At 38.6% G+C, this 16,919-nt stretch overlaps 1 protein-coding gene across 6 annotated transcripts in view; it reads right to left on the bottom strand.

The window, feature by feature from the left end:
• NBEA (neurobeachin) overlaps positions 1-16,919 on the bottom strand; it is an 848,497-nt gene that overhangs the window by 16,515 nt on the left and 815,063 nt on the right. For 4 of the 6 annotated variants that reach the window (XM_073341812.2, XM_073341834.2, XM_073341854.2 and 1 more), the window contains 4 exons: positions 14,963-15,155; positions 10,486-10,557; positions 6,605-6,760; positions 4,013-4,183 (listed from right to left, as the gene is read on the bottom strand). In XM_073341812.2, coding sequence (XP_073197913.1) covers positions 4,013-4,183; positions 6,605-6,760; positions 10,486-10,557; positions 14,963-15,155 — 592 coding nt within the window. The remainder of the gene's footprint in view (positions 1-4,012; positions 4,184-6,604; positions 6,761-10,485; positions 10,558-14,962; positions 15,156-16,919) is intronic. The other 2 variants (XM_073341823.2, XM_073341864.2) reach the window with 1 other exon arrangement.

The following is a 16,919-nucleotide window of genomic DNA, read 5'->3' as shown; positions in this document are numbered from 1 at the left end:
GCTATGGTATGTAATGAGAAATGTCAAGTCCCAAGATCAATAAAATTTCAGGCTCTAGGGACAAAACAGGAATAGCATTGATCCTTTTAAAGAACACCAGTCAGAGGCTGAATGTAATATATTGCATAGAGAGGCTCAGGAGGATAAGCGGCCAAGTCCAACATACCTACCTGACAAAAAATTCAATCAGCTTTTAGCACTAACTGCCTGCTCTGCTCTCCTTTCTTTCATGCAAGAGGCTGGTTCCAATTAAAGTGTGCAAATTAATTTTTATCACTTCCAAATTAGTGTTTGAATTTGTGTCTGTTTCAGATGAAATCATCTGTCCCTCACTCTTCTGCAGTTCTATCATCTACTTAGGTCTCTATTCAAAGATAGAGATAATTTTCTAGTTTCAAAATCACCTGTTTGAAAGAGCCATTCAATAAAGCCATCATAGCATATACAAATAAAACAGCTGTAACAATACATATTGAGCATTAGTGCATATCACATAGTCTTTGGTATGCCTTTTATGAGGAATAATACAGTTATAGTAGCAATAAGCCAAACAAGTGCCCAAAAAATGTTAAAAGAGAAAAAAAGGACAAACTGGTAATTGGATTTAATGCTGTCTTACAACACTCTGCAGTTATGAGAGACTAAACACAAGAGGGTCACATTTGTTCTTCATGTTTTTAAAACATGAATATCTCTGCTGTATTATGAATTGTACATATAAACAAACCTTTACCCTTAAATTAACTGTACCTTTACAAATGAAAACTTAATGAATAGATTTCTCAACCCTAATACAAAACATTAATGGAGAAGATTTTCAAAGGCAGTTAGGTGTCCACCTCATATTTGTGCCTTTGAAAATCTCCCCTATTTGACATATATCGGGCCTGATCTTGCAAATACTTAACACTCAGTGTAGTAATGAGTAATTTTAATGAGGTCATTGAGATTGCTCCACTTACCTTAGAATAAGTGTATTCATAATTTGGCCCATATTGGACCAGAGTTGGCTTTCACTCAAACCCACAGACAGACTCCCACTGAGTTCAGTGGCAGATGGATAGCCCATAATGAGTGTTTCAGACCCATTTGAAAACAGTTTGGAAATATTCCAGACTGTCCTGAATCAATTTTCTTCTACCCACAGACATATATAATGTGAGGTTTCAGAGTAACAGCCGTGTTAGTCTGTATTCGCAAAAAGAAAAGGAGTACTTGTGGCACCTTAGAGACTAACCAATTTATTTGAGCATGAGCTTTCGTGAGCTACAGCTTACTTCATCGGATGCATGCCGTGGAAACTGTAGCAGACTTTATATATACACAGAGAATATGAAAAAATACCTCCTCCCACCCCACTGTCCAGCAGCTGTAGCTCACGAAAGCTCATGCTCAAATAAATTGGTTAATATATAATGTGGTGATCCTTAAAAACTTGCTACTTGCCTCAAATAACTAAATAAAGTTACTTAGCATTTATAGTATTCACTATTGTAATTTTAGGGAGGGATAGGGAATTATTCAGATACTGAGGCAAATTTATTTCTCTAAGTCTATTCTTATGGGAAACCACTGCATTTTAAAACTTTGTAAAATTTCATTCTCCTCACATCACAGAAAATAACTAACAAATGGCAATTTAAAGCAAAAAAACCCTTTTTGTTATGGATTGCAGCAACGTATTCTAAGTTATAAATTACTTAATACATTTTGTGTAGAGAAATCCTTGTAAAATTGTAACAGAGATCCCCATCTTCTTTCCAAGTGAGCAAGTTCTTAATCACTGAGCTGGAGCAGCACATTTCAAGACTCTTACCCAAACCAATTATTTCCCATTCCTCTGATTTAAACCAGAGCTGATCTACTAGTTCCCACACAGACAATCATGAACTGAGGTCATCTGCTAAGCACAATGTCTATACAGATTGTTTAGTAAAGAGTTCTGCATGAGTTTGACAGGTTTGACTATTGACATATGTGATGTTTAGTCAGGATTCCAACTAATATATTAGATTCTCATGAACTGTAGCCAAACCAGTAAGGAGTTCATCCTGACAATCTTTTCTCACAATACATTTGAAAATAATTTATTAATTGCCACAGCTATGTTTTCTTTAAGTCAAAACACGGTTTATGTTTTATACGTAAGAACACATACAATGTTTTAAAATACAGAATTGAAAATATTGAGTAAAGTATGGTGATTTAGAAAAGAATGTTTTCTGAACCAACTAAAGTTCCTTTTGGTAATTGGATGCACTAAAGCTGAAATTGATAATTAACTGTCTTTCAGTTTAAGAGATCATTATAAAGTCAAGCACCCAGCCCACATAATTACTATAGCCTTACATTTTTCTTTGAATTCTTCACCTCCTTACAGTCTGTGATATAAAATATCTTATCTGTGTCTCCAGATGACAGCTCTTAAGAAACTAATCCTTTTCTGAAAATATCATCTGCATCTTTCTAGGGAGCCATTCTAAAGATATTAACTAATTGGATTTAACCTACACAGAACATTTTACTTTCATTTTTCCTACAAGATAAGTCCTAATCTACTAGCAATAAATGCATAAGAAATGTAGCTGCAACAAAGAAATATTTCCTAACAGAACTATTTCATTAACTTAACCCTTGTATCTCCAATAACAACAATCTTTGTGAGGATTGTAAAATGTGTACAGAACACACCATTTCATCTTTGTGAAAATGATTAGTGTGAAACAGTCACTTATTTGACAATTTGAAGTCATGACTATAAGGGATAAAATCTTTCTTGCTATCTCTGCTATCAGACCTCTACTGCGACATTCCCTGGATGAGAATGTGTATATATTATATATGTACATACTAGCCTCCCCTATAGTTCCAAATCTGAGATAATTAATTCCTTCCTTCTATGTAACATAACTGTGTAAAACTTTTTAAAAACTCAGCAAATAATGCAAGCAGAATAAAAGTCTCTGAAATGCATAAATATTGTAAATATTTGCACTTTGGGCTCTTACCACATTCAGCAAAATGTCTACAAAATTCTATAGAACACTCACAGAACTGTTCTACAATTTTACAGATTGCACCTCGGAGTCCATTAGTTTTTAGCTGACAGAACAGTAAACACTTTTACTCCAATATTGAAAGACAATAGCAAACATCTTGATTACCTCAATGATCAACAAAAAATTCCTCTAATTGCATTCTTAGTGCATTTTAGCCTTTTACTATCTATTTTCTCAATAGGGACTCAGCAAATGATTACCGAATATTTATATCTATCTGATTTACTCTTGTCCCAAGCTGTTCTGGTGCACTGTTAGAAAGCTGCCCTTTTCCACCACAGAGGAATAACATAATAATAATAATAATAATAAATAATAAATCTAGCCTTCCCTCACAAATGACATGGAAACTTTTACTGACATTTTATTTTTCCCTATTTTTATTCCAACACACCACTTCTATACCAATATTGTACTCCCCTTTAAGACTGTTCCTCAAAGTTACTCATTTGATTCCCTGATACGTGTGACACCTTTGTTTGTGCAGGTTAACATCTGCAATACAGCATAAAAAGAAAAAAATGGATGGGGGAGGAGATGACCTTACAAAATAACAAAAGGTAATGAATTAAAATGGAATGGAAACAGTTACGGGGAAGGAGAAATCAAAATATGGAGTTACATATCCTGACTCTTGAGGGTACAAAGCCAACCCTTTTTATTCTAGTGTGTTGCAACAGGATGATAGGAATAATTATGAATTTAAGAAAAGGCTCTCAAGTTATGATTAGGCCTTGAAATGATTTATCAAAAATATTTTTACCACGCATAAGCCATTTAAATATCTATATTCACTTTTTTCTGAACTAATTTCTCATCATTATTATACTGCACCTGCAATTCACAAGAATAACGTATACATTTTATAATTTTTATTGATGTTAATGGAATGGATTTAAAAATCAAGATACAGAATATAAAGTTAGCAGGTGTTTATCACAATATATACTTACTGCTATTCGGATTATCTCCTATAATATGGTGTCGGCCACTCCAGTACCAAAGAAGCAATGTAGCATCACGAGATCCAGAGACAATATAGCAATCACCACCAATATAGGATTCTGATCTGGCAAGGCAAGTAACTACATCCCAGTGGCCAAAAACAATCTGAGTTAATTTTCCTGCAGTAGAAGAAATTACAAGTTTGATTTCTGTATGTATTCGCATTCTTTTTTATACAAGTGACAACAAGCACATTTAAAAAACAGTGAAACCAAATACATGTAATTCAACATGTTTTTGGCCCTTTTGGGCATTTGTAGCCAGCAGTAATTTGAACAGTCCAAAGGCTGCTCTAACTTGATGTAGGACAGATGGTCCTGTACAGAGGCTGCTCAAGGATCAGGGAAGTGCAAAGGTGGGCTTTAAACTATTCACCTTTGCACTTCCTGGACCTGTGCTCTGTGCAGATCAGCCACACCCCAAGCCCTGACCTTAAATGTTAAAAGAACATAAGAACGGCCATACTGGGTCAGACCAAAGATCCATATAGCTCACTATCTGTCTTCCAACAGTGGCCAATGCCAGGTGCCCCAGAGGGAATGAACAGAACAAGTAATCATCAAGTGATCCATTTCCTGTCACTCATTCCCAGCTTCTGGCAAACAGAGGCTAGGGACACCATCCCTGCCCAACAGTCATTTCTCCATGGGTTTTAACTTCCTGCTCTGCAAAATGATTTTACATAACAACTGGCTCTGTGGATGAGGGGAAAGCAGTGGATGTGTTGTTCCTTGACTTTCGCAAAGCTTTTGACATGGTCTCCCACAGTATTCTTGCCAGCAAGTTAAAGAAGTATGGGCTGGATGAATTGACTATAAGGTGGATAGAAAGCTGGCTAGATTGTCGGGCTCAACGGGTAGTGATCAATGGCTCCATGTCTAGTTGGCAGCCAGTATCAAGTGGAGTGCCCCAAGGGTCAGTCCTCGGGCCAGTTTTGTTCAATATATTAATTAATGAACTGGAGGATGGTGTGGATTGCACCCTCAGCAAGTTTGCAGATGAAACTAAACTGGGAGGAGAGGTAGATATGCTGGAGGGCAGGGATAGGATACAGAGGGACCTAGACAAATTAGAGGATTGGGCCAAAAGAAATCTGATGACGTTCAACAAGGACAAGTGTAGAGTCCTGCACTTAGGACGGAAGAGTCCCATGCACCGCTACAGACTAGGGACCGAATGGCTGGGCAGCAGTTCTGCAGAAAAGGACCTAGGGGTTACAGTGGACGAGAAGCTGGATATGAGTCAACAGTGTGCCCTGGTTGCCAAGAAAGCCAATGGCATTTTGGGATGTATAAGTAGGGCATTGCCAGCAGATCAAGGGACGTGATCGTTCTCCTCTATTCAGCATTGGTGAGGCCTCATCTGGAGTACAGTGTCCAGTTTTGGGCCCCACACTACAAGAAGGATGTGGAAAAATTGGAAAACGTCCAGCAGAGGGCAACAAAAATGATTAGGGGCGTGGAACGCATGACTTATGAGGAGAGGCTGAGGGAACTGGGATTGTTTAATCTGTGGAAAAGAATGAGGGGGGATTTGATAGTTGCTTTCAACTACCTGAAAGGGGGATCCAAAGAGGATGGATCTAGACTGTTCTCAGTGGTACCAGATGACAGAATGAGAAGTCATGGTCTCAAGTTGCAGTGGGGGAGGTTTAGGTTGGATATTAGGAAAAACTTTTTCACTAGGAGGGTGGTGAAGCATTGGAATGCGTTACCTAGGGAGGTGGTGGAATCTCCATCCTTAGAAGTTTTTAAGGTCAGGCTTGACAAAGCCCTGGCTGGGATGATTTAGTTGGGAATTTGTCTTGCTTTGAGCAGGGGGTTGAACTAGATAACCTCCTGAGGTCCCTTCCAACCCTGATATTCTATGATTCTACATAGGCTCATGAATGATTGTCAATATATAAAATCAAATGAACTGTTCCATAACGATATTACATTATTATACTGAAAGAACATATATTTGTCCCACATTAACATCAACGGCAGACCTACAATGTTAGTCATCTTTTTCTAATACTCCAATCAATTTTTAGTAATATGGGCTCCAAATATCTTACAGTGGAAATTTGATCAGAACACAAAACAAAAACAAAGAAACAAAAAATCCTACTGACTACGGGTAGTACATTGTGTAAATTTGCTTTCACATTAGATCAAACAAACAAAGAACCACACACTATCACTAAAACTAAACAACTGAATGTAGAGTCCATGAATAACAAATCAACCCACCCAGTCAAAAAGATTGTAATTTAATAAATAGCTTTGGTTCACCTTTTTACACAAGGAATCAATTAATTAATATCACAATGGTTTGTATAGCTTTCATTAGCAAAACAGTAAACTTTTTGGTTTTCTATTACACCCATTATCTTCAAAATAACATCCATAAGCTATTACAAGCAGATATTTATAAAGAAGAATTTCTATAATTTCTTGGGTGGTAAGTAAGCACTCTACATTAAATACTGTTACTATGATTAAGCCATATAGTGACATAAGAGCCCATAAGAAACAGGCTATTGTGTTTACGGTCACCTGTTTCTGTAGAATAAACCCGAAAGCTCTTGTCCCAGAAGCCACAGATAAGAATGTAGCGATTATCTGCTGTGACCACGAAACAATGTGCATTGATCTGGATGCTCTGATCCACAAGGTCTGTGATCTGCCGTTTGTTCACACCAGAGTTATTGGCTGTAAAGAAATGCAAAACACATTTATGAATAAGCCATTCCAACACCTTCCTGTCATGCACTTAAGGGAGAAAATGAATACATTTAACTTTCAATGAACTGTGAATTTGTTGTTCAGTAAGCATTTTGAATATAAACATTTGGAGCTGTCTATACTGGATGTCAGAAATATAAAATTATTGTGAGTCTTCAGGTTTCCCTTTGAATAAGGCAAAAGATTTTATATGCTGTGACAATTCTTGATAAACAGCCTAACACGTATAATATGTGATAATATTTTAAGTATTTTGCTGAAGTATTCTCTGATAAAAAAGCTACATACTGAACTTATGGAAAAATGAACGAGGTCCATTTATAATTCCAGTCCTAACATAAACAAACTGTATGGAGTCAATTCTTGGTGGTGTACCATCTGCGGTGAAGATCTCATCTTGTGTTATGTGGCCTTGATGTAACCCACACCTCCAGAGTCTTAATTGGATCATAGGGTTGACAGACCCAATCAGATGCAGCTATTTAAATCCTATGTGCATTCTTAAAATATGCCTGCTCATCAGGTATGGAGCCGGCACTGAACACAGTGTCAGGAGAGGCAATACCAGCAGGAAATCCCCCAGGTGGAGGAAGTCTGAATGGGCTATGGAGCTCAGATCCAACACTTCTAGCTGCCAGCTCTGAAATGGAGTTGTTAGTCAGGAAAGATTGGAAGTAAGGGGCTAATACGCCCAGGACATGTTTCTCCTATCAATGGGCACAGGAACTATGCAGATATTTCTCAGTAATCCAAAAATTCCTATTATCGCTAATTGGGGTTATTATGTTTAAATCCTTCACTCTTTGATGAAATAACATCTGAGAAAACAATCTTGTTTCAAACTTGGTTATAAAAATGAATATACAGAATGAGAAAGTGAAAGATAAATCCCCTGAACTACTACTTCTACACCAAGCCTTTCAGCAATTAATTAGTACAAAGAAAAGGGAACCTTTCGCTTTGAGACACTTCATATTACCATCTTGCTTTCACTGTTACTTCCAAAAAGTGCTATTAAAAGACCCTCCCACACACACAATTTCTATTGAAAATTTTAGATTAAAAAATTCCACAGCAAGGTTTTACAGTTAAAGCAAAACAATGACCATTAAAAACATAGGCCCCAACAATCCATTCTAACAGAGCTACAACATGGGGCCAAGCACAGAGGAAGTGGGAAAGGTGGTTTGCAAATAAATGAAAAACAGGTGCTGGCATCATGGGAACTGCATCCTCAAGCGTCCCATCAAAATGCCTGCTTAAAACACCCTGGATATCTATGTGGGATGGGAATTAATGCAGTTGTAGGAGAAGGTGGTCTACGCCTATAATCCCTATTCGTTTTTCTCTGCAGGTCCTGACGGGTAGCCAGGGCAGAGTAATAGAGGGATTATTGGCCTGTAGTGTTTCCTGGAAAGCGCTGGGATATACAACTTAAGGGACTTCAGAGTCATCCTTGAGTCCTTTAGCCTATGGAGCTTTATCTTTCTCTGTTCCGAAAAGAATGAGGATCACTCAGAGGGCAGGTCCTGGACAGTCTGTTGGACCTTGTGTGGGAGCCCAAGGACTGTAACCAGGAACTCCTATGCATGGTCACTGCTGAAGCCATGGACCTGGCAGCCATATCAGCCGCATCCAGAGCGGCTTATAATGAGACCTTTGCCACCGATTTTCCCTCATCCACTAGGGAGGAGAACTCTTGCCTTGCATCTTGTGGCAGCAAGTCTTTAAATTTCTGAATGGAGTCCCATGTATTAAAATCATGTCTGCCCAACAACATCTGCTGATTTACAATTCTGAGTTGTAACCCCCACCCACAGAATAAACTCCTCTACCAAAGAGGTCTAATCTTATTGAGTCCTTTGATTTTGAGGTTGCATCCTGATGTCCCTGCCTTTCTCTCTCGTCGGCAGCCAATACTATTAGGGGCCTGGAGGTGAGGGGATGGGTATAAAGGAGCTGATAACTTTATGCAGGTATGTAGCACTTTTGCTCAGCCCTTTTTGAAGTGGGGGGAGAGGATGCAGGAGTCTGCCACAGACTCTTAACCAAGCTCTATAATGGCCTCATTGAGAGGAAAGACTTTAGAAGGACCTGCAGCCTCTATAATGGCCTCATTGAGAGGACCTGCAGTGGCTAAAATATCAAGGCTGTGGGAGCACTGTTTTACTGCCTCCGTCTGTATGCCCAGATTTAAGGCCATTCCCTTGAACAATTCCTGGTGAACCTTATAGTCATCTGGAGGAGGTAACATGCCACCTCCTGAGACTGCCTTGTCAGGGCAGGAGGATGAGGAGGCCAGCACTGGTTTCTGTTGCTTTTCCTCCCTTTCTTGATCTATGGGATCCTGTTGTGCCTGCTCCTGGAGTCTGGTAGCAGGCTCACTACCGGAGTTGGGAAGAGGTGCCCACCTGGTGGGAAGGTGCAGGACGCCTTTTTTGAAGCCACTGAATAGGAGCACCTGGAATATGCCCTGGAAACTGGGGAAAAACACCACAAATTCCAAAAGGGCCACAGGATCAGTGTAAAACACCGGTGACCTCCTGGCCCACCACTTGATGGTATTCCTGTGACTGGATCCATGGAAGGGTGGGAAGGTCTGGAGATGTAACGAGTGCAGATTCGAGGACAAGAGACCCAATCTCCTACTCAGAAGAGGATGTCTCTTTTTCAAGTGACCACAGGGGTGCAGCCCCGATGGGGCCAGTGATTGGTGCATAGGTGGAGAGGTTTGTAGTGAGGCCAGCATCGCAGGTTTCCCCTTTGATGGTAGTGTTGGGCGAGCTGTCATGGGTAGGTGAAGTTTGTCCGATACTGAGAGTTGTAATGATCCAGCTGGTTCCCCTATGCCTGCTGACACCAATAGCAATAGCTGTTTTACTGCCAGCGACACAAGTACCAACAGCAAGAGGAAATCCTGGCAGTCGCAAACACCTCGAGCATGGTGAGTACCAAAATAGTGTTGGTACAATGCAGTGCCGCAGATCTGAGAGCTTCTTCTGGCTCTGGACTCAACAGTACCTTGCACAGGTGCCGGAGTCAACAGTGCCAGCTTCTGCAATACTGAGGCAGAGGAGTCCTGGGGATCATCCTCTTTTGGTAGTCTGCTTTTTATGACCCTTCCTAGGCACTGGGGATCAGGATCAGTGCTGGGACTCTGACACAGTAGAAGCAGCTCTCCTTACTGACATTGGGGCACTCGGTGCTAAGTCTGACCAGCCTGGCTCAGATGGAAATCTCAGTCCCACCTTCATGAGCAGAAACTTTAACCTGGCCTTCCCATCTTTTTCTATGTGAGGCTTAAGTTCTTGCAAATTTGGCAATGGTCCCCAGTATGAGCTTCCCCAACACACTTGAGTGTGGGTCATTCAGGAGCATAGCCTTATTACAGGAAACGCAGGGCTTGAAGCCTAGTGACTGAGGCATTCCTTGGCACCAGCGATCAACAAAAAAGCAGATAAACACAGAAAATCTACCCCAATGGGTACCACTGAGAAATAAATATTTCTGGTGATTGTGAGTGCAGTGCGCACACACCAATAGTAGAATGCACATGTGCACGCACTGGAAAAAGAATTAATATTTGCCTATTTTCTGTGTAAAACGAAACACAACATACAAATATAGCTTAATCAATCATTTTTGAAAATACTGTTTTCAACTATATAACCGTACTTTCATCCTTGACATACCAATCAATGGATCCATTTCAATGGGAAGATGATGGGCTTGATCCAAAGAATATCCTGGGGCTCCCCTGAGGCCTACAGATGAAAGAAGGAATAAAACAAATATGGAACTAGCTTATGAAATTTTTACATTCTTTTTCCAGTATTAGAATTGTAAAATGATTATACCCCATATAAATGCTTAATTTCTTCCCATTTCTTGTTATATCAGTTTTTAAGATTCCTTTTTCCATGTGACAAAATATATAAGTTATTTACTCAAATAAATAAAATTAAATACAAATATATATGCTAACTTTGAACCAACACCTGCTGTTGCTCACTTCAGCAAATCAACTCCTGATTTACAATGGTGTAACAGACCACTATGTTATATACAAATACTGGGACAGAGCCACAGCGCCATTACAGTGGTACAAAAGGGGAGGGAAACTGGCTTAAACAGCCAACCGGGGATTCCTTTCCTGGAGGGAAATTCATGAGTGGTGCAAAGCTCTAATCCAGCCACTGCTAGTATAAGGAATATTTCAGGGGCCTAGCCAGGAAGTGCCACATTTAGCAATCCTAGTCCACACAAGTGCTACTATAGAGTCATTACTGTTGGTGCAATGTAGAGCTATAATAAAAAAGTCATTATTTGCCAAGAGTCACCATACAGTGTATTGCACCAGAGTTTCCTCCTATGCTTAGAAACACATATCTTGAATATGTGTGGTTAACTGTTGGTTGTTGTTGGCTTTTACAATGATGGCCCCTATATGTGTGTGAAGAAGATAACATTGACACATTTCTCTGAACTGAATGTTCAATAATGAGTGATGGAGATAGTTATAAGATGCAGCCCCTCTCCCATCACACATGGATAGTTTATATTAACTTACTATTCTGACAGAACAGATCTATCTTAAATGGCAGTATAATAGTACAAGTGCATAAATTCCGTCCATTTGGGGAATAACATTCTAAATCCACTTCGGGTGGAAATGTTCTGCTCATTGAAACGGCTTCATTATTTTTTCAGTTTACTTAAAAAAACCCCGTAATTAAAAAGAAAATGGTATCTAATTTGCTTTGTGCTGCAAACTGAAATTGTGTAGAGTGAGAAGCACTTCTTATTGTCCATAATCTGTGATGTTTTAGTCAGAATTGACATTTCAGAGTTTTCTACTAGTTGTGGCCAACTTACTGAAAATACATTTATCAAACCCTCTAACAAGTACAACTCTGGACCCAGCAAATCAGTCATGTTGCAAGATCTCACGCATGGTATCCATAAATGATTGGGAGAGGCGACTAAGATTTAAATTGGGCTCGGGACATAGCATGACGATCTTTTCCACGCTGGGCCACTAGACTGTTTGCCCTTACAATGTATGTAATTTATATATATATAAAATGTCTGGAAAGTGACGCTTATATTTATTTATTTCCTTTCCTTCCCAAGTCTCCATAAAAGGAAATGTAGACTACTGCAGAATATGAATACACACACATATATGGTCTAGGTATACTTAATCCTGTTTTAGCATTGGGGACTGGACTGAGTCACCTCTTAATTCCCCTTCGATACCTACATTTCTATGACAGGTTTCAGAGTAACAGCCGTGTTAGTCTGTATTCGCAAAAAGAAAAGGAGTAATTGTGGCACCTTAGAGACTAACCAATTTATTTGAGCATAAGCTTTTGTGAGCTACAGCTCACTTCTCACGAAAGCTTATGCTCAAATAAATTGGTTAGTCTCTAAGGTGCTACAACTACTCCTTTTCTTTCTACATTTCTATGATTCTGCATAAGACTCAGAATATTGTGCCCCAAGCCCCTGATTGTTTTAGCTTGGGCTTCTCTAGATGCATTGTCATTGTGAAGTGTATTTGCCTTGGAGAAGTAGATATAGTGAGGTAGTTTCAGAGATAATGTACCAGTAGTAGTATATTGCTGTGGAGTCTCTTAATATAGAGTGAGTTGCAATGGTCTAGTCCTGAGGACACTTCAGTGGTAAAGTCCTAATCTGATAGGGAGAGGAAAAGTCCCCTGGTCAACCAAAGATGTCAGAAAACACTATCTGTTACTGTTGTGATATGTGTATCCAGGAGCATGGTATATCAATGCCAGACAAATCATCCTTCTTTCTTATACAGGAGTTTGCTATACTAGGCTGTAAACATTAATGATTTTTTCTTTTCTATATTACTGAGCCACAACTTTTAGGCCCCATTTATCACTGCGAGTAATCCTCACAAAAGGGGTGGGATGGAGAGGGAAAATTGGTGGAGCAAGCACTTGTGAGGGAGGTAGCACAATTTCGGTGCAGGATAGTTGGTGGGGGGGGGAAGGCAAATGACTCTTTCCACAGGTCAGAAGACAAACCCAATCTTTTGTAATGTCACCAGACATCTGAAACTTACTTTCACCATACCTTTTAGATTAAGAATCTTCCACTGACAATCCTTATATTTAGTAATAACATAGTCAGTTTCTACTGATGAAATAAATGTCTAGAGTAGCATGTCATAAAAGCAAAGAGGGTCCTCAATGAACCTTGTAAAATCAGTTTTACAAATCAGTAATTTAACATCTCACCTTAGAAAGCCAGAGACTTAGTGTGCACAAGCTATTATGGAAAAATTAAGCTGTGTTTACATCTTATGATGGTACCTGAGTATCTCTGTGCACAGTTTTATGTTCATGAACCTATCCTAAATGCTAGATTGTTGGATTATTATTGTTGGAATAATTAAGTAAAAAACACTACAATTAAATAATGCCACAGTTTTATAATAGAATATACACCTTTAAAAGTTCTTGTATAATTTAAACCTAAGTAGGCAAGAGAGACCTTTTAAGACTGTAAACTAAACCAGCAAGAATTAGAAAATTCAGCATTAAGACTGATACTCTGTTCTAAATTATACTGTTGTGAAGTAACAGAAAATGGCACATACAGTGTAAAAGCTAAGAACAGTGTAGAATTTATTTTGAATTTCTTGATTGTTTTGCTTACCCTTCTCTTTTGCCTTATTTATCCAAAAAGCATTGTGGTATTTTAGATAACTACCAGGTCGCACAAAGGTGCATGGTTTAGTTCACATATGATTTGTGAACTGAATTCTGCATGTTGGCAAAGAGGTTCATGTTTTACATGTATGTAAGTGAACAAAATAGTTACATGAACCTCAAGGAAATATCAAGGCCTATAAGGCTTCACTTAACTAAAGCATGGTTGCTAGGGAACACCTGAGGTTTCCTTAGCTACCGCACCAGCTATTATTTACCTTTGTCTCACTAAAGTGGTGGGAGTGGGTGCGTTTCACTACTCCCACTGCTCTACTGCCCACTAAAAGATCCTTTTAAGAAATGGAGGAGACAGTAACACATACTAGGAGGTTCCCCAAGAAGCCTGCTAATGGTCAAGGGTGGTTAGCCAATGTCCCCAGAAGACCTGAAAAATTTACAAAAGACTAACAGAACAATATTATTAAAACTAGTATTAAAGTACTGTAGGAGACTGACTTGTTTATGGTATCTTACATTGGGTTCCTCAACTGCCAGTGTCACAAATGACTGTAAGCAAATGACTCTTTTAGTCACATGGCCACTACCTGTAGCAGGCTCAGATTACTAATTCCGAACAGAAAACATTTTTCAAATACATTTCCATTTTACAGTCTATATATGCCAACGACTACTTCTTGCCCTTCAAGCTTTCAGGCTATGGGGATGAGCAAAATTAATATAATTCTCTTTTAAAAAGAGATGTGTAAAACTCTGGATAAACTTTGGGTACCTCTAAATGTGGAGGTACCTGATATAATACTCAAAGGTAATGATAAGTCAGATACCTGGATTTGTTTAAACTACCTTTAACCAGATAGCTGTGCATCACCATTGACATGTGTATTGCACAGTGACAGAGCACAGAAACATTTAGAATAGAAGGGAATGTTGAAATAGATCGATGACCACTTAGTTGTTCACAGGGGTAATCATTAAGTTCTTCTACTTCACCCATACCGGACACACTATAAGTGGAGCCAAGGAATATAGTCCTTTAGTTTTTGCTTGTACTATTGGCTCTTGTGACAGACATCTGAATATAGCTGACACTCCCTCACACAGTGAACAGTGATACACACATACTAGCTAGGCTAGTATTATGTATTCCTGAAAATTGTGGCATATTATATATGTGGCATCAAGAATAATAGTACTGTCCCAAAAATGTTACATCAAAGATTGATACCGATGTAGCACAAAGCAATTGGCTGCCAAGCTCACGTGGTGGCTTTAGGGAGGGTGCTTCTTGGAGTGATACCATGGAAAATGGACACTGTGAGTATTCAATATACACATGGATAAATGGGTAAAAATGTGTTGCCTATCTGTAGATGAGTGGGATTAACCCAGCTACTCCACTTGAAACTAAATAAGATTCCACTGTGTACAGAACATTTAAATAAGAGATCTATCTATGAGCACATACCTACTGTGTTGTGCCATCTATTCACTGCAAAAAGTCTGCTGCAAGTCACAGTTACCACTGCAGGAATGGTAAGGTGGGGAAGTGTGTTGGCTGCCACATGTGTGACAGGAGAATTTGATGGAAATTTCAGCACCATTATAACATCCTGCTGCATCTGATCTTTAAACATGAGTGGACTCTGTGGAAGGAAACACTGTTGAGTAGAAAGGAGAAGAGAGCAGAAGAAAACAGAAGGGATAACACAATTAGTGAGGAGGTCTGAGGGAAAACAAGGTTAAAGTGAGTAGGCAAACACGTGTACATACAGGGAAAACAATGCTATCTGCACTAGCAATATAGGAGGGAAAACTATTGCTGGATCATTACATGAGGACAAATAGAGAAGAGGTATGGTTAAGGTCCATTAGGTTATCATTACAGGTTGTAAAATGATAAATCAGCATTAATTCAAAAAATCAAAACACAAAACGATCAGAACAGTTAATATTCATACACTGTAGATAGGAGTCAAATAGAAGAGTCAGTTAACCCATTATTACATCAAAAACATAAAATTGTATAAAGTCCAATGGCTGAAACAAGAATTTTTAGAGGAGGAACTCAGAAATCCCACAGATGATTAGTTATATTTCTAATGTATTATAGATTTAAGTTAATCCTTTAGAGAAAACTACATGAATTGACTTTACCTTTTAATTTCTTACAAATCATATTTAAAAGTATAAATGATTATAAAATCAGGGTCATGATTCTGTAGGTAGAACATAATTTTTTTTCATGGCTAGTAACATTTTTATTATCAGTGAGATTATATGAATCATAGAATCATAGAACTGGAAGGGACCTCAAGAGGTCATCTACTCCAGTCCCCTGCACTGGTGGCTGTACTAATTATCTAGACCACCCCGACAGGTGTTTGTCCAACCTGCTCTTAAAAGTCCCCAATGATGGAGATTCCATAACCTCCCTAGGCAATTTATTCCAGTACTTAACCACCCTCACAGTTAGGAAGTTTTTCTTAATGTCCAAGTGCTGCAATTGAAGTTCATTGCTTCTTGAAGCCCAGTTTGAATGTATTAGATGTCTTCATAAATTAACTGCTGTATCAACTAGGATGAATTCTAGGAAGTTTAAGTAATCTTTTGCTTTTCTGAATCTATTGATTTAAACTGCTGTCTAAAATACATTATCTACATTTTTAAGATCTAAAATATCTAGCTATCATGTAAATTTGCAGATACTGTTTAATTTAAAAAAGAGCAAAACTAAAATTTCCAGAGGAACTGCCATTTGCACAATGTGATTTTCCTTATGTGTAATGGAAACTATGAAAGCTAATGAAAATATTATGATCTATTTACTGAAACTTCATAGGAAGTTTCTTGCCCTCAGCTGTTTACACCAAAGACGCTAATACAGACAGATACCAGTATTTTTCACTTTGGCTACATAATATAATTCTCTAATGAGCACATAAAAGAGTGCGTTGGTAATGAATGCTGAAGTTCAAATTGAAATTACAAGGACATAATGTGTTCTTTCACAGGAATGGACAGAAGGGTTCCATCATGATTTGAACTACATTTCTTCATTCATGACAAGCAGCCAATGTTCATAAGTCACTCTGGAACGTTTCTCTCTTTTTTTGAAACAAAATGTTTAATATGAGAAAAGCATGCAGTCATTTTTATTTCATGCGGTTATAATCAGCAAATACATATTTATGAAGATAGCAGTTTTTAAATCCAAGATTGGGCAACAGAAGTCAGTGACTGTAGGAAGTTAGAGCTATTCCAACTTCCACCTTGCTGTTCAAGAGCCTGCATGCAATTTCTGCGCAGAGTAAGGGCTACGGCACTGTAGGCAACTCAGGGCATGAAAAGAAAGTGTTACTTAAATAGGTATTTTATGACCTATAAAGGATCCTCAGGTTGAAAGGAAATAAATTCCCAACCAG

This window comes from Lepidochelys kempii, chromosome 1 (assembly GCF_965140285.1).
Source record: "Lepidochelys kempii isolate rLepKem1 chromosome 1, rLepKem1.hap1, whole genome shotgun sequence".
NCBI classification, from domain to species: Eukaryota; Metazoa; Chordata; order Testudines; family Cheloniidae; genus Lepidochelys; species Lepidochelys kempii.
The sequence above is the reverse complement of the archived record's forward strand: the minus strand, read 5'-3'. Positions and strand labels throughout refer to the sequence as shown.